Source organism: Hibiscus syriacus, unplaced genomic scaffold, assembly GCF_006381635.1.
Source record: "Hibiscus syriacus cultivar Baekdansim isolate YM2019G1 unplaced genomic scaffold, ASM638163v2 tig00016212_pilon, whole genome shotgun sequence".
NCBI classification, from domain to species: domain Eukaryota; kingdom Viridiplantae; phylum Streptophyta; class Magnoliopsida; order Malvales; family Malvaceae; genus Hibiscus; species Hibiscus syriacus.
Window position 1 is genome coordinate 1,137,071 of NW_024062384.1, and position 16,891 is coordinate 1,153,961.

General features: G+C 36.0%; 1 protein-coding gene across 1 annotated transcript; it reads left to right on the forward strand.

Annotated features, from left to right (window-relative positions):
• Positions 1-10,169: 10,169 nt before the first annotated feature.
• On the forward strand, positions 10,170-16,451 carry LOC120208329 (DEAD-box ATP-dependent RNA helicase 13-like). Its single transcript, XM_039207629.1, has 16 exons — positions 10,170-10,411; positions 11,072-11,326; positions 11,658-11,842; positions 11,926-12,120; positions 12,622-12,798; positions 12,914-13,299; positions 13,492-13,672; positions 13,829-13,951; positions 14,042-14,158; positions 14,319-14,423; positions 14,630-14,770; positions 15,031-15,096; positions 15,350-15,508; positions 15,813-15,894; positions 15,978-16,055; positions 16,152-16,451. The coding sequence occupies exons 1-15, from the start codon at positions 10,210-10,212 to the stop codon at positions 16,028-16,030; spliced, it is 2,427 nt and encodes an 808-aa protein (XP_039063560.1). The 5' UTR covers positions 10,170-10,209; the 3' UTR covers positions 16,031-16,055; positions 16,152-16,451.
• Positions 16,452-16,891: the final 440 nt, after the last annotated feature.

The following is a 16,891-nucleotide window of genomic DNA, read 5'->3' on the forward strand; positions in this document are numbered from 1 at the left end:
TCAAAATTGACTTATTTAGAGCAAAATAAATTTAATAAAGAGAAGGTTCTCTTAATGTGATGGAAGGGATATCAAGTTGTTGTTGTTAGCAATAATACTTCAAACACTACCCATTGACTTTAAATGTTATTCCATCACTTAGATTCTTTGAGAATACTACCCCATAAGGATAGGCTTCCACAACTTCAAAGGTGCCTGACCAGTGTGATTTGAGTTTGCCCGAAAAAAACTTAAGGCGGGAATTAAATAAGAGCACAAGCTGTCCAGCGTGAAACTGTTTGGACAAGATATGCTGATCATACCATCTCTTACTCCTGTCCTTGTAAGTTCGAGCACTCTCATAAGCATTATTGCATAGCTCCTCAAGTTTATTAATTTTCAACTTTCGTTGTTCCACAGCAACATTGAAATCATAGTTCAACTTCTTAAGTGTCCACATGGATTTGTGCTCTAGATCAACGAGTAAGAGATAAGCTTTGCCAAAAACATGGCGATAAGGTGACATACCCAAGCGAGTTTTGTAAGTTATCCTATAAGCCCAAATTGCTTCTTCATGTCTTAGAGACCAATCTTTCCTCAAGGGATTTACTATTTTTTCCAAGATTTGCTTGATTTTACAGTTTGATACCTCGTCTTGACCATTTTTTTAGGATGATATATTGTAGCAATGAAATGTTTGACTCCATAGCGTTGCAGGGCATTTGCTACTTGTCTACCAATAAATTGGGAACCTTCATAACTAATAAATGCTATTAAAGTTCCAAAGCGAGTAAAATTATTCTTGTGGAGGAATCAGAGAACCACTTTAGCATCACTTGAGGGTAATGCTACAGCCTCAACCCTTTTATATACGTAATCAACAACAACAAGAATGAAAGTATTATGACAAGAAGATGGGTAAGGTCCCATAAAATCCAATCCCCAAACATCAAACAATTTAATCTCCAAGATAGGTTGCATTGACATCTCATTGTGCCTAGAAATGCTTCCCGTCCTTTAGCATCGATCATAATGCTTGACAAAAGCATAAGCATCCTTGAACAACGAAGGCTAATAATAACCACATTAGATGACTTTTGTTGTTGTATGCATGCCTCCAAAATTTCTTCCATAAGGTGTGTTTTTGGCAATACTGCAAGATGTTGTGATTCTAACACTCAGGAAGACAACTCCTCAAGAGTTGGTCATTGCATTGTTTAAAAAGATAAGGTTCTTCCAAAAAATACGCTTTGACATCCCTTATGAATTTCTTTCTACCTTGGTGATTAAGGTCTAGTGGCAGCATACCACTAAATAAATAATTCACAAAATCTACATGCCCTGGTAGAGCATTGATGGCTAGCAATCGTTTATCGAGAAAAATATTCGAAATCACAAGCACATTGCCATCCTCACTTCTGGATTCCAAACGTAACAAGTGGTCAGCCACTTGGTTCTCGGTACCCTTTTTATCTCGAACTTTAATGTCGAATTCTTGAAGTAACAGCACCCAACGAATCAGTCTCGTCTTTGTGTCATTCTTAGCAAACAAATGCGTCAAAGCTAAATAATTGGTACAGACTAGCACCTTGGTTCCAACCAAGTATGGTCAAAATTTGTAAAATGTAAACACCACATCCAATAATTCCTTTTCAGTTGTGGTGTAATTTACCTGAGTTTCATTCAATGTCCTGCTAGCATAATGAATAGCATTAGAAGACTCTCTCTTTGCGTTAACCCAACACTGCTCCAAAAGCAAAGTTACTAGCATCACACTTCAACTCAAAAGGTAAATTTTAATCTAGTTCTACAGAAGTAGAGGCATTAACTAGCTTGGATTTGATGGTCTCAAAAGATTTAAGAACTTTAGCATCAACCACGAATTTCTTATTTTACTCTAGTAATAAACACAACGGTTTGGCTATTTGTGACAAATCCTTAATGAACCTACGATAAAAACCTGCACGCCCTAGAAAGCTTCTCATGGCTTTCATATTTGAGGGTGGAGGTAATTTCTCAATGACTTCGACTTTGGCTTTGTCCACTTCGATTTCTCATTGAGAAATACGATGCCCTAGCACTATGTCTTCGGTTACCACGAAATGACATTTTTTTAATTCAACACAAGGTTGGTTTCTTCGCATCTCTTCAAAACAGTAGGTAAATTTGCAAGGTATTACTCAAAATCTTGCCTAAAAATAGAAAAAGCATCCATGAAAATCTCCAAGCAACCTTCAATCATATCAGAGAATATCGCCATCATGCAGCGCTAAAATGTTGTTGGAGCATTACACAAGTCGAATGATATCCTTCAAAAAGTAAAAGTTCCATAAGGACAAGTGAATGTGGTCTTACCTTGATCTTCATGGGCTATAGCAATCTGATTGTAGCCGCTCTACCCATCAAGGAAATAATATAAAGCCTTCTAACAAGTCTATCCAGCATTTGATCAATAAATGGCAGCTAAAATGACCCTTCTTTATAGCCTTATTCAGCTTGTATTAGTCCATGCAAATTCTCCAACACGTGGTTGTGCATGTGGGAACCAACTCATTGTTCTCGTTTGCTACCACGGCGATTCCTCCCTTCTTATGAACACATTGCACGGGACTCACCCAATTGTTGTCAAAAATGGGTATATAATTCTAGCATCCAACCATTTGATGACTTTTTTACAACCCACTTCATTTATAATTAGGTTCAACCATCTTTTTTGCTCAATAGAACTACTACTAGAATCCCATAAGAGAATTTATGCATGCAAAATGTTAGGCTAATCCCCTTTATGTCAGCAATGATCTAGGTAATAGTCTTCTTATATTGCTTCAGGGCTGAAATTAAACAGTCAGCTTGAGAAGTTGTAAGCTTCGCTGCAATAATGACTGGCAGAGTGTCATTTTCTCCAAGGAAGGCATATCTTAAATGCTCAGGCAAGGGTTTGAGCTCAAGCTTAGGTGGTTCCTCTATGGATGTATTTAGTGCTTGAATCGCTCAGGAAGGTCCAATGACTTAAAGTGTTGGATAAAATTTTCTTCCTCATCGTCCTCAATTTCTTCACTTGCTATAGCATTGGCAATATCAACTCTCATGTTGTAGCTTTCATCTAAATGTTCCTACACATAAACATCAAAAGCATCAATATTGTTACACTCAGCAAAATCATCTATATAAGAAACATTTTTCAAAACATTGAAAGTAATGTATTCATCATTTAAGTGCATAGTGAGTTCTCCCTTTTCCATGTCGATTAGTGCTCGCCCTATAGAGAGGAAGGATCTTCCAAGGATGATTGAAACTTTTTTTTCAGCTTCGCAATCAAGTATAATGAAATCAATTGGGAATATAAACTTATCTACTTGGACCAGTATATTCTTCACTGTTCTACTTGGATGCATAATGGATTAGTCAGCAAGTTGTAGCGTTAATGTTGTTGGCTTACATCTCTACTTCCAAATTTCCTGAAAATAGACAAGGGCATTAAGTCAATGCTAGCACCTAAGTCGCATAAAGCTTTGCCAACAAATTGGTCACCAATGCGAAAGGGATAGTAAATCTCCCTGGGTCTTTGAGCTTTGGCGGTAGTCTGCTTGTGGCCATAGCGCTATAGCCTTCAGTCAGCACAACATTTTCAAACTCGCCTAGACTCATCTTCTCGGATAGCACTTCTCGCATGAATTTAAAATAGTTTGGGTTTTGCTCCAAAGCATCTATCAGCGGAATGTTTATGGTTAATTGGTGAAGTGCATTTATGAATGCTTTAAATTGTTAATCCTACTTGGTCTTTTTGAAACATTGAGGAAACAAATGAGGAGGTCTTGGAGTTGGTAGATTCTGAGCTAGTTGCAGCATCATAGGTGTGACAGAAGGTATTGGTGGTAGTGATGCTGCAGGCATTGCTCCAGAATTGCTACTTTGTCCAGCATCCTTTGTTGTAGCATCTATGATATATGCGTCTTATGCTACCTCCTTATTCTTGGGTTGTTGCTCATCATCTTGCTTCTTATTCTCATCATAAGGTCTCCCAATATGGATTCCACTCCTGATCGTGATGGCTTTGCAATGCTCATTACAATAAGCCTTTCCATGAGCCTTAGGGACTTCGGTGTTGCTGGGTAGCGTCCTTGGTTTTATATTGCTTAAAACATTTACCAGTTGGCCAACTTAGTTCTCCAGCACTCTTAATGATGCTAATTGGATTTGAATTATTACTTCATTTGTTGAGATGTACTCATTTAGTGGGGATTCAAGAGAGTTCAAGTTAGGGGCTTGATTGTAATTTTTCTCTTGATAATTCTGCCTTTATTGTGGTTGTGTTGGTTACTGATGTTGTGGCATAGTCGGCTGTTGATTGAAATGTTATTGTTGATTGCCAAAATTAGATTGTATAGCATTTGGATTAGCAACATTTTGACTTCTCCGGGATAAGTTGGGGTGATTACGATAGTTGGAATTCTATGCATTCCCATATGTGTTGCCATTATCTCCCCTATTGAAATTTCTCACAACATAAATCGACTCGGGGTTTTGTGGACATTCTTCATAATTATGTGTATCTCCCCAATAAACAAAAGAGAAGGTAGAAATATTTTTTACCTCATACATGCCACCTGACTTGTGTAATTTCTTTACCATATCCGTTAATGTTGTGATTTGAGACACCTTTGAGTTAAGTGCATCAATGTCTAGTGTTGTAGCATTGCGTCTGCCGAACATGTCCCTTATATTAGGGTATTGATAGTCGTTATTAGAAATCCTCTCCAATATGTCATATGCTTCATTGTACGACTTGTCCAGTAATGCTACATTTGCTGAAGTGTCAGACACCATGCGAGTGTCCATATTCAACCCATTATAAAACATCTCTATTTGCGTCAAATGGGGAAATCTATGCATAGGGAACTTTCAAAGTAGCTCCTTGAAATGCTCTCAAGCTTTGTATATATTTTTTTCTTCACGTTGCTTGAAAGAGGTGAGGTCATTCCTCAGCTTTGCATTCATATTAGGAGGATTAAAGCGTAGCATAAATTTTTGAGCGAGTTCATTCCAAGATGCTATAGCACTTGGTGGTAGAGAATTAAGCCAATATCTATCTTTGTCGTGCAACGAATACGAAACCAATTTCAGCTTCAGCGCCTCTTCAGGAAACCTTTGCTGAACGAAAGAATCACAAACTTCCATAAATGCTCTAAGGTGTGATATTGGGTCTTCAGTGAATGAGCAATATATTGTCCCACGGACTGCAACATTTGGATGGATGGTTGGTCTCACTATTCTAAGATGTAGATCATCTATTGTAGGGACATGTTCCCTGATTGGTCGGTTACGATCATCCATATTGAAATAATATTGTTGTTAGCTCCAATGATGTGCGGCATTTCTCCTTTATACTGTAGCGGTGGTAAAACATCGTATGGTTGGTCACCTATTTGAATTCAATTTCGATTAGCTTCTCATCGATGACGTCTAAAAGTTCTCTCAATCTCATAATCAAATGGTACTAAGTCGTCACTATCAGACATGCAATAGAAAAGTACCCACAAAAAGAAAAGAAAAGAGTTAGTAAAATAAAACAAAACTCAAAATTAAATAGTTTTTACACGGCAATGGTGCCAAAAACTTGATGCTCTAGAAAATGCTATAGCATAGTTCAAGCATACACTATCGTATCAAAGTAATAAAACGAAAATCCTTGAAGGATTTTAGACGTCGAAACCATAGAGAGCAGAAAGTTACAATTGAGTTAAGGAAACAGGTATTGATTAAATTGGCATGTAAATAAGAAAAGTAATAAAAGAGGAAATATAATGAAATAAAGGCAAGGTCATTATACAACACTGTATTCAGCACGGAGTCATAAATCAAATGGAATGGGATGATAAAAGGGAATTCTAGTTCAATTTATGCAATCAAATCAACTACAATCTAATTAGCATTAATCACTAATAACAAATTAATATGAATTAACTCTCACTAAGACAAATAATCACACAATAATAATGTTAAACATTTGGAAGTATACATCTCAACATGCATTTGCTTCTCACAATTCCAAGCCATGAAATTAGTATGCAAATCATTCAATTTATCTCTAAATAAATAACAACATACATTAAACAATGAAATCTCCTTCACCATTCATAAAGCATAAGCCACAAAGTAGTAGATTAAACAACATTTATATAAACAAGGGTTCCACCTAAATAGATAAGTTTAGAACATTCAACATCCACAAGTATATGAAGAAAAAAAAACAACTATCTAAACTTATCTCAGGTAAAGTCCAAGTACCTAAAGTGATCTTGTTGACTGCCGATGCTATTCGACGAAGAATAACTCCCAAAGCTATAGTATTCCCCCAGATTAGTGGCTTAGATAGCCATGGAAAAGAGATGAGAGATTTTGTGTGAAAGATGATGGAATGAAGAATTGATGATTAAATGAGCTGAGGGAGGTCCTATTTATAGGTAGAGGAGGTCAAAATTGTCTCCAATGAAGATTGTCCACGTAATAGCAGCTGGTTGAAGAGTATACAGCTGTCGTTGATTCAAACGGTTTTACCCAGCCTAGTGAGTCATTAGTTTCTGTAGCATTTGCTTCTTCACTACAACATCTGCACTTTTTTCAGAAGAAAAATCAGAAATTAGCCCATGTTAACCAAACTTTAAATAGTGCAAAAATATATAAAAATAAGACTAAACTAAACCAAAAATTCTTTTAAATATACTTAATTTGAAGCTAAACCTAGGTATAAAGTGCTAAATTGATAAATCTTTTGGAGAGTTATCAGGAACCATTGGGTAAAGTCACAGGAGTCATAGATGAATGAGACTGAAAGTGAGAAAGAAGACGTGGGTTACCTGTCTTGTGATCTGTAGCACCAGAATCAATGACCCATTTTGATGAGGTGGAAACAAGGCATGTATTTGGTTTACCTGACTCAAAAAGGGCAGAAACAGGAGTAGAAGGTTGATTCATAGTTTCTTGAAGGTGAAAAAACTTGGCATACTCATCCGTAGATATTGTAACAACCAGTGAAGAAGTTTCTACACTAGATGCAACATAAGAAAATTGAGATTTCTTAGATTGTAACTTCCGACAATCACGTTTGAGATGTCTGAACTTATGACAATAGTGACGCACAACTTCACCATGCTCGCATCCACGACCTCCAAACTACTGATCAGGTTTATTGGATCCTAATCTCATATTTCTATTAGGTGCACCACTTTTGTACTATTGTTTTCTAGAGTTGGAAGAGGTAACACTACTAAGGAGAACACTGGAGGGCTGAAAAGACAGGACAGGTAAAGAAGTTTCAGCATGATGAACTCGCCGAAAAACATCATCAAGACTGGAAACTTCTAGAGTATAAAGGATTTGTGACTTGGCAATCTCATATTCTGGTGAAGCACCAGCAAGAAAACTCATAACAACCATTTTTTCTCTTTGAATTCATTGGACCTCTATATCGGCACTGAAAGGAAGCAACATATTAAATTCTTCGTATGTCTTCTTGAAGTCCATAAAATAACTTTTCAGATTCTGATATTCTTTTTCATTCCTATAAAAACTCTGACAGACATCATAGACACGAGAAAGATTTTCTTTACCATAATATAAAAATTATAAAAAATTCATCAATTGTTTCACCATCTTGCAATGACTAACCATACCTACCACCTCACTATCAATAGAGTTATGTATATGGATATACAAGTGAGCATCTTCTATCATCCAAGGAAGTTTAGAATCATCCATAGGAGGATCTTCAGTCAAGTGACTATCCATAGAATGACTGAGCAAATACAACTCAATCATATGATTCAATTCGAGAAAATTAAAATCATTTAACTTATGGTTAATAATTTTAGAAGTACCCGGGACTATATCAGACATAAATTCAACCTTCTTGTCACCAATAATCGCAAGTTGACAAAGAACCCACAAAAAAAACCAACAACCAAACAGTATTTCAGAAAAAGATGACACCCAACCTGAAACAAAAAATGAACCAGAGGCACGGATTGGCAGCAGGGTGCGGTCAAAAATAAGCGGAGAAAACGATAGAGGGAATCGATGGCAAAAATAGGCTATCGTACGTCGACGCGTAAAGGAGTTGTAAAATATGATAAAGACGCGTGGGGCTCACGCTCTAGGCTTCCGGTGACCAGAATTTCCAGAATGGCTGATCGACACAGACATACCTCCTAGAGCTGACGATATCAATAGATGAGTGTAAAAAATGACAAAAAAAACACTCCTTTCTCCCGATACATAAATAAACCCCAAAAAAATCAACTACTCAAATACTTTAAACCATCTGATACCATGTAGAAATAGTAGAGAAAGTAGTAGAGAAAATAATCTTATTGGTTTTATTCATCAATAGAAAAGTGCTATATATACACAAGTTGGTATATCTAAACTAGGTAACTAAATATATTACAATTAATGGAATATAGATTTTTCCTAAAAGTTAGCATAATAATATGTAACAAATACCTTAGAGTTTCTCTAGTTGCTAGGAAACTGACTCAAAAGGACTGCATTGGGTTGGTGGAGAAGTTGATGACCAAGCTAAGGCAATGGTCCATTAGATGGCTTAGATATCCTGGCAGGGTGCAGTTGATTATTGTTGTGCTTCATAGTATTGTCAATTTTTGGTGTAGGCAACTGGTAATGTCTTCTTTTGTTATTGGGATAATTGAGCAACTTTGTGCTCGGTTCTTTTGGAAAAGAGGGGATATTCCTGTTAAGGGAGCCATGATTAAGTGGGATTGTATTTGTACCCCAAAGTCTGAGGGTGGATTGGGATTAAGTAACTTGAAGAGCTATAGTAAAGTCTATGTGCTTTTGTTGATGAGAAATGTCCTTGCCCATAAAAGGTCTCTTTGGATGGTCTGGATTTATACTTATGTTTTTAAGGGTATATATTTTTGGCAGGTTGATAATAAATCCCATTTCAGTTGGATCTTAAGAAAGATACTGAGTTTGATGGGGGCATGCCTTTGTTCCTTGGCAGGTCTGGTTGGGGAAAGATAACAATAAGGTGGCTTTGAGAAGAGACCAGGGAAAGGAAGGGGAAGACTAAGTGGCAAAAGGTTGTTTGGTTTTCCATGAATATCCCTAAGCACTCTGTCATTATTTGGATGCCAGTGTTGAATAGGCTTCCTACTGCTAATCGGTTGGTTAGGATTGGGATGAATGTGGATGTAGGTTGCAAGAATTGTGATGGATTGGGGTAAGAATCTCGAGATCATGTGTTTTTTTAGTGCCCTTTCTCTAAGAAGGTGTGGAATATTGTGTTGAGGTTGTGTGGCATTTGTAAGGTGGTGAAGAACTGGAGTGAAGAGCTTAGTTGGGCTATTTCTCGGTTCAAGAGTAAATCACTCCCAATGTATGTGTTGAAAGTGGCTTAGTGTGCTTTTGCTTACCACATTTGGGAAGAAATGAACCATTGATAGTTTAGGCAGGTGAAAAGGAGTATGAGTGATGTTGTAAATATTATAAAGGGAGTTGTTTGTATTAAGGTGTATAGGAAAAACGTAAGAGGGGACACTCTAAATCAGAATTTGTGTATAGCACGGGGGTTGTGATTTTTCCCTTGATGGGATTTTGTTGTATTTGTTTTTTTAGCAGATAGATATGCTTCTTAGATAATAAGATTCTTTAATTTATCCAAAAAAATAAAATTATTTATAATTGTATATGAAAATGTAAAAGAAAATATTAAATAATATCACATCTGTGAGTGTAGAAGGAAATATTTTATATTAAAATTTTATTTATAAAAAATACTTTATAAATAATCACAGTGGAGAGATAATAATCTTTACTACTCAAATGTGTGATCGATCATTAATCATTCAATTTATTAAGTAATTATTTTTTAATTTCCATTTAAAATTATATAATAAAAATATAAAAGATAAAAAAATATTATTTTATTATTATTTTATTATCATTTAATAATATTTTTTTGATAAGTTAAAAATATTTATTTTCTAATTCGGTGAATAAATAACTATTTCGCATTTTTATTTCATTAATATAATATATTTATTTTTATTATTAACTATTATTTTTTAATTAATAAAAATATTGTTTATTTCAAAATAAAAGCATAATGAAACGGCACAGCCTAAAGCATAAAACGATCTTATAAAACCAAACCAAAACCCAATCTTTGTTTTATGACCATTATTTCAGCGGACTAAAACCTTCACAGCCATGGCCGCCCTTTCACCGCCGCAACAACATGAAGAAAAGGAACCGGTTTCACTTTCAAAGAAGAAAAGGCAAAAGAGAAAGAGAACAAAACATGACCCTGAACTGGAACGAGTCGACTCGCTCCATTGGAACTCTTCCCTTCCCAACGAAGAAGAAGATGACGCCTTCTCTCTCTTCATTGGCTCTGGGGACCTGGATGGAGGTTAGGCTATACTAAAACAGAAAGATCCCATGTTTTTCGTTTTGTTAGAATGTGTTATTCTTTAGAGCTTGGTTATTATTAGTTAGAATTATTTTGTTTGTTTTAACATTAACAAGGTAGTAATTTGGCTTAGTATTAAATGATAAATGTTTTTATCTATTTGTTACTTAACATTGGCTTTGGAGCTGAAGGGATGTCTGGGTTTATGGTGTTTTAGGTGCTGGAGCTTATTATGTGTTCAATTTAAAATTTGTTGTTTTTAAGGGATTGGACATCAAAATTGAAACTAAGTTAATCAAAGGTGTAATTTAGGATGAATTTTTGTGATTCATTTTATTGATTTCCTTGCTTTTAAAGGACACAAGGACCTAATAGAGTCTTGGGATGTGTTGGAATTTTGGTGTATAGGTATAAATTTTACAATCTTTTGCTTGTGCTGCACATCGGTCTTGTTTTCTGGAATTTCTTTGGTTATATAGAGAATTCATGGCAAAGTGCTGGTCATGTTGGTGGTTTTTATGTTTTCAATGTGAAACAATGATGTAATAAGGTTACTAAAGAGACAAAGCTGTAGCTGTCTTGTTATTCTGCTAAGGATTACGGTTGTAGGGTTCGAGCTTGTTCCTAGTTTGTAATTTTTGTTGTTTATGACGAATGCAGGCTTTCTTTCCCTTGAAGAGATTGATGAATCTGAATATGGTTTAGACGTGCCTGGAGCTAAGAAGAAAATTAATAAAAAATCAAAATCAAAGAAACAAAAACTTGAGGACCTCACTGAGGGTTCTGGTGAAGATTTTGAAGCTGACCCCACAGAAGGAATGGCAGAGGAGAAGAATGTGAAGGCCAAAAAAAAGAAAAAGAAGAGTAAGAAGAAAAAGACAAAGACTGTTCAACAAGAGGATGAGCATGCAACTGGTTAGTGCTTCAAGTATTTCGATTTTGACCCACTTATTAAACTATTTGGTGTGTTTATTTGGTAAAACTTGTTTAATTAACAGGCATTTTCTACTTCTAAGTCCCTTTTGCTTGTGTCCGCCAATATTTAGCTTAATTCAACACATGTACATCCTTTTGCTAGCCTTTTGGGCAGAATAAGTCACTGAACTACTGGTGTGCTTTAGAACAGTTTCTTACTTCAAGTTGTTAACATGCCAGTGATGATTGGACTTTTGTTGATTTCTGGGTTAATACTCGATGTAATGGAATATTTTATGATCCCAACATAATCTTATAACTGTATTTGCAGTTATTGATAGCAAAGACACTGAGGAAGAAGAGATGCCTTATGGAGATGAAGCTTACCCTGAATTTTATGAATGGAATGAATTGAGACTTCACCCTCTGCTTATGAAATCAATATCTCGAATTGGTTTCAAGGAACCTACTCCAATACAGCGAGCTTGTATTCCTGCTGCAGCTCATCAAGGAAAGGTTTGTCTAGATTCTTGTTTGAAATGCTTTATGGTCAACGATGATATCTCTTTCATGGTGATGGTAATTCTTTTATGGGATAGGATGTTATTGGTGCTGCTGAGACGGGATCTGGGAAAACACTAGCCTTTGGCCTGCCCATTTTCCAACGTCTCTTAGAAGAACGAGAAAAAGCTGCAAACATGCTTGAGGAGAAAGGGGAGGAAGCAGCAAAGTATGCTCCAAAAGGTGTTTTGCGAGCTCTTATCATTACTCCTGCTAGGGAACTTGCCCTCCAGGTATTAATAATTGTCTTATTGTTGCTTTTGTCAAGTATCTCAGTTGCCCATACTGAATGCACCAATCCTTTTTCACCGCATAGGGCTGTCTTAGTTGCCAGTAGGATTGGATAAGGATAAACAACTTTTTATTTAGTCGATTAAAGCCCAAATGCTAAAGCTTTATAAATTTGGAAATGTGGACCTTGAAGGTCTTACCCTATTTTCATAGTCCACTGCTTTTATTATGCAGAAGCCTCATATTTTTGTTTGAACTATAAAGTACACAAAGCTTAATTGTTTAATAAGCTGGATTCTATTTATAGTGGCTTCGGCACCTTAATATACTCATTTCCAGCACCTAGCTTGTTAAGCGCTTGCTGCAACTGTATTCATCAAAATGCGAAACTTAACCATGATTTGATGAAAAATCATTGTGCATTGAGAAAGACTATGATGTTATTATGTTCCTATTTTACTCAATCAAGTTGAAGTTTTAAATATTTTTTTCCCTTTCTCCAGGTTACCGATCATCTTAAGGAATTTGGCAAGGATATCAACGTTAGAGTGGTTCCTATTGTTGGTGGCTTGTCCGCAGAGAAGCAGGAAAGACTATTAAAAACAAGGCCTGAAATAATTGTTGGAACTCCAGGGAGATTATGGGAGCTTATCTCAGGGGGAGAAAAACATCTTGTTGAGGTTAGACGTGAATGATTTTCATTCAAAGCAACTGAATTTGGTTTCAAGTGATTTATTTTTAGATTTGAGTTGGTTAAATTTGAACACCATTTCACTCTCTTTTCTATTGTGCCAGTTGCATTCATTATCTTTCTTTGTATTGGATGAGGCTGATCGAATGGTTGAAGCGGGACATTTTCGTGAGTTACAGTCAATAATTGAAATGCTCCCTATGACCATTGGTGCTACCGAAGGACAATCACAAAATACAGAGAATTGTGTTACAGTTTCAAGCGTATCAAGGAAAAAGAGACAAACATTTGTGTTTTCAGCAACTTTAGCACTTTCTGCTGATTTTCGTAAGAAGCTGAAGCGTGGTCCATTAAAATCCAAGCAGTCCACAGAGGGGCTGAATTCTATAGAAATTCTATCTGAGCGAGCAGGAATGAAACCCAATGCTGCCATTGTTGATTTGACAAATGCATCAATTTTAGCAAAGAACCTTGAGGAATCTTTTATTGAGTAATTGCTTTACCTATATTTTTGTTATTATTGTTAATTATTATTTTTCTCATAGACCTACATTCCATATGATTTATTGTGATTAAAGGTCAAATATGCTAATTTGAAATGCATAATAATACATCTGCATTTATGTTATAAAAGTATCTTCTTCAAGTAGCAAAGTAATTCTTTTATCATGAATTTCCCCAGATGCAGGGAAGAAGATAAAGATGCCTATCTGTATTACATTTTGTGTATTCATGGAGAAGGGAGAACAATTGTTTTTTGTACATCAATTGCAGCTTTGCGTCACATTTCTTCAATATTGCGCATCCTTGGCATCAATGTTTCAACACTTCATGCTCAGATGCAGCAACGAGCTCGCTTGAAGGTTTCATTCCCCTGACTGCGTTTACTATTCACTTCTGTGTACTAGATTGGTCGATATCATACACGTTCTATCGACTATGGTTGGTATTAGACCCAAGTTTCTCCCATCGTTTGTGCTTGAAATTATCCCCTATCTTCGGTTCTCTGTTTGATGCAGGCCATTGACCGTTTTCGTGCAAATGGACATGGTATTCTTGTTGCCACTGATGTTGCAGCAAGGGGCCTTGATATTCCCGGTGTTCGAACTGTTGTCCACTATCAACTTCCTCATTCAGCAGAGGTATGTCAAAATTTGATGCCCATTAGCAAGTTTTCGTCAATATTCTTCTAGTCTTATATCCTAATCTTAATTATAATTTTTTGGATTTAGGTTTATGTCCATAGAAGTGGAAGAACTGCTAGAGCTTCTTCTGATGGGTGCAGCATTGCTCTTATCTCACCAAATGATTCTGCAAAGTTTGCCTCTCTTTGCAAATCATTTGCTAAGGTACCGATTTTGGAGGAAAGAGTTCCCTATTCTTCTTTAAACTAAATTGATTCTTAGGGTATAACTTTGAACAAGTGATTAATCTTCTTAGTTCTTACATTAAGTTTTGCATTTGGCAATTGGCTTACATGCCTTATGAGTGCATTGGCTTGATATGCAGGAAAGCATCAAACGATTTCCATTAGAGAGCTCATACATGCCAGAGGTCTTGAAACGTTTATCTCTAGCACGCCAAATCGACAAGATCTCACGTAAAGACTCTCAGGTATATAAATTTTAATAATTTAGCTATCTTACAAGCCACATTACAATGCGGCATGTGGGTTTTCTTGGGCTTATCCTGTATGCCTGCCCGGGTAATCTTGCTTGAAAATGGAGTATCACCCCCCCCCCCAAAGTTCTATTTGAATTTAAATTTTTTCTCTTTAAACTTCACGTTTTATTGTCGATCGTAAACTTATTTTTCTTTAGGAAAGGGCAAATAAAAGCTGGTTGGAACGTAGTGCAGAGTCTTTAGAGTTAGTTGTTGAAAATTATGACAGCGAGGAGGAAAGAGTGAAGAACTTCAAGCAAAAGAAAGCCAGCTCTGTTCACTTGAAGAAATTACAACAGGTGTTTTACATGCTATGGCCTATGAATAATCATTGTAATACTAATCAATGTAACTCAGACTTGGGTGTATATGTCGCACGTTTATTTTTAATTTTTCGAAAAATTTCCATGTATTTGGAGGGTCATATTCCCAAGCACATATATGAACATAGGTCAATTATAAGTGTCATATACGGGTACTTATGAGAAAAATTAAGTCGGAGAAACATAAATTGTACTAAACTTTGAATTCTGAATTTTCTCTCTTTTTCTGGGTACAGGAACTCAGTGGATTACTTTCACGACCACTACGTCCAAAAACATTTTCACATCGCTATCCAACTGCGGTAAGTTCTTAACAGTTTATTTTGCGTTGTTATCAGTATCCTTTGGCACCTTACTCGTTTTCGTGTTCTGCATTTTCTACACAATTTTGCGAGTAACTTTTGTATTCTACGAGTTTTGCTGTTAAAATGTACACAGTTTAGTTGGTTAAGAATAGAAAGTTTTCATAAAAGCATTTTGACAGAATTCATTTTCTCCTGAAATTGTGATTGCATTAGACAACTTATTTTGTGTTATTCTGTTTATTTTTTCCAGGCTGGTGTTACACATCTTATACAGCATCAATTTGAAGAATTGGCTAAGAAAAATGGAGATGACAACTTAGTTTCGGGTGAAACCAAGAGACGGAAGATGGTGGTTATCGGCCAAGATTGCATCGAACCACTACAGGCACTTCGGAGTGCCGGTCGCGAGGTAGTAAATTTAATGTTTTAATTTCACTTTTACTTGCCTAATTTTGTTCTTTCCCCTGAAAACCTTCTCGTTTACAAATTGGATTTATTACCGTACCAATGCGCAAATCAAGTGCCTGACATGGGAAGTTCCATCATATATAGCACCCAAAATGTTTCTCTAATGTTTGAAACCACGATAGATGCAGATTGAATCCATCTAATTACGATGATAACTGGTAGCATAGTGGCATGTCATTGGGCCCAATTTTGCATCGAGTCTTAACAACGAATTCAGTCTTAACAAAGAAGTCTCTATTTATCAGGTGCTCATGGATGGAAAAGACATGGCACAAAAACGAAGAAATGTCGAGAGTTTGAGAAGAAAAAGGAAAGAGGAGAAGAAATGTATGTGTTCATTTTCTCGATTTCTGTTTTTCGCACTCGCTTTCGAGAGAATGTTATCTTTTTTTTGTTATTTCATGTTCCAGGTTTACGTGACCAGCGTAGAAAGCAGAAGAAACTATTCGAAAGAAGACAGTGAGTAGTAGACGGCTTATCTATACCAGGTTCTCTTATTTTTTATGTCTCCAAGCTAATTTTACTCGAGCTAGGACGAGTGTTTAACACACTTACGATCAAAATTTTCTATCATATATATGTAGAATCAAGTATCCATGGGAACGTCTGTCGGATATGTCAAAGATGGGATATGTATGAAGAATTTTTACTACTAAGAAAACTCGAGGTGAATGTCGGGTTCGAGTATTTTTCCGGTGCTATTGCAATTGAATTTTTATATGCTTTTCATGTATTTGGAGAGTTGAAAATCCACATGGCAATGGCTTTCAAGATGCATCAAACATGGGTGCACACAGAATCTGAGCTTTACTTCATATTGCTGTGTATACCACCGTTGTTATTTAGTATTTTGAAAGTTGAAAATGTTTCTAGAGTTTCATTCAGACAATCAATATCAAACTATCAATATAATATAAAGGTAAATTATGTCTTTAGTACCTAAACTGTCATACCCTAATTTAGGGGCTAAAATTAAGAAATTATAAAGTATGTATTTTAATTGGTATTTTGAAAGAAATTGATGATTAAATTGTAAAATTGTAAAGTTGACATACCATTTTAAGAAGTGTAGGAAATTCAGTGACTAAACTTATTTTTTTATATGATGAATTATAAACCCCCTTCCCTAAGTTTTTGCAAAATTTCCATTTTCCTTTCCCCTCAATCTTTCTTTGAGATCTGATCTATGTACCGTTTGGCCACCGTTTGACAAATCGAAACCACCATCGTGTTCGTTGTCGGTCGATAAACAAAATTCCTCTAACCTCTCGTCGTGAATCGGTGTCGTTCGTCGTTAAATTCAATCGGAAGTATTGTCGGTTTT

Bases quoted from the DNA above. Each gene is read 5' to 3' on its own strand.
- LOC120208329 (XM_039207629.1), top strand. From the start codon at position 10,210: ATGGCCGCCCTTTCACCGCCGCAACAACATGAAGAAAAGGAACCGGTT. The intron at 12,121-12,621 runs GTATTAATAATT...CCCTTTCTCCAG, and splicing joins CTAGGGAACTTGCCCTCCAG to GTTACCGATCATCTTAAGGA. The intron at 13,952-14,041 runs GTATGTCAAAAT...TTTTGGATTTAG, and splicing joins AACTTCCTCATTCAGCAGAG to GTTTATGTCCATAGAAGTGG.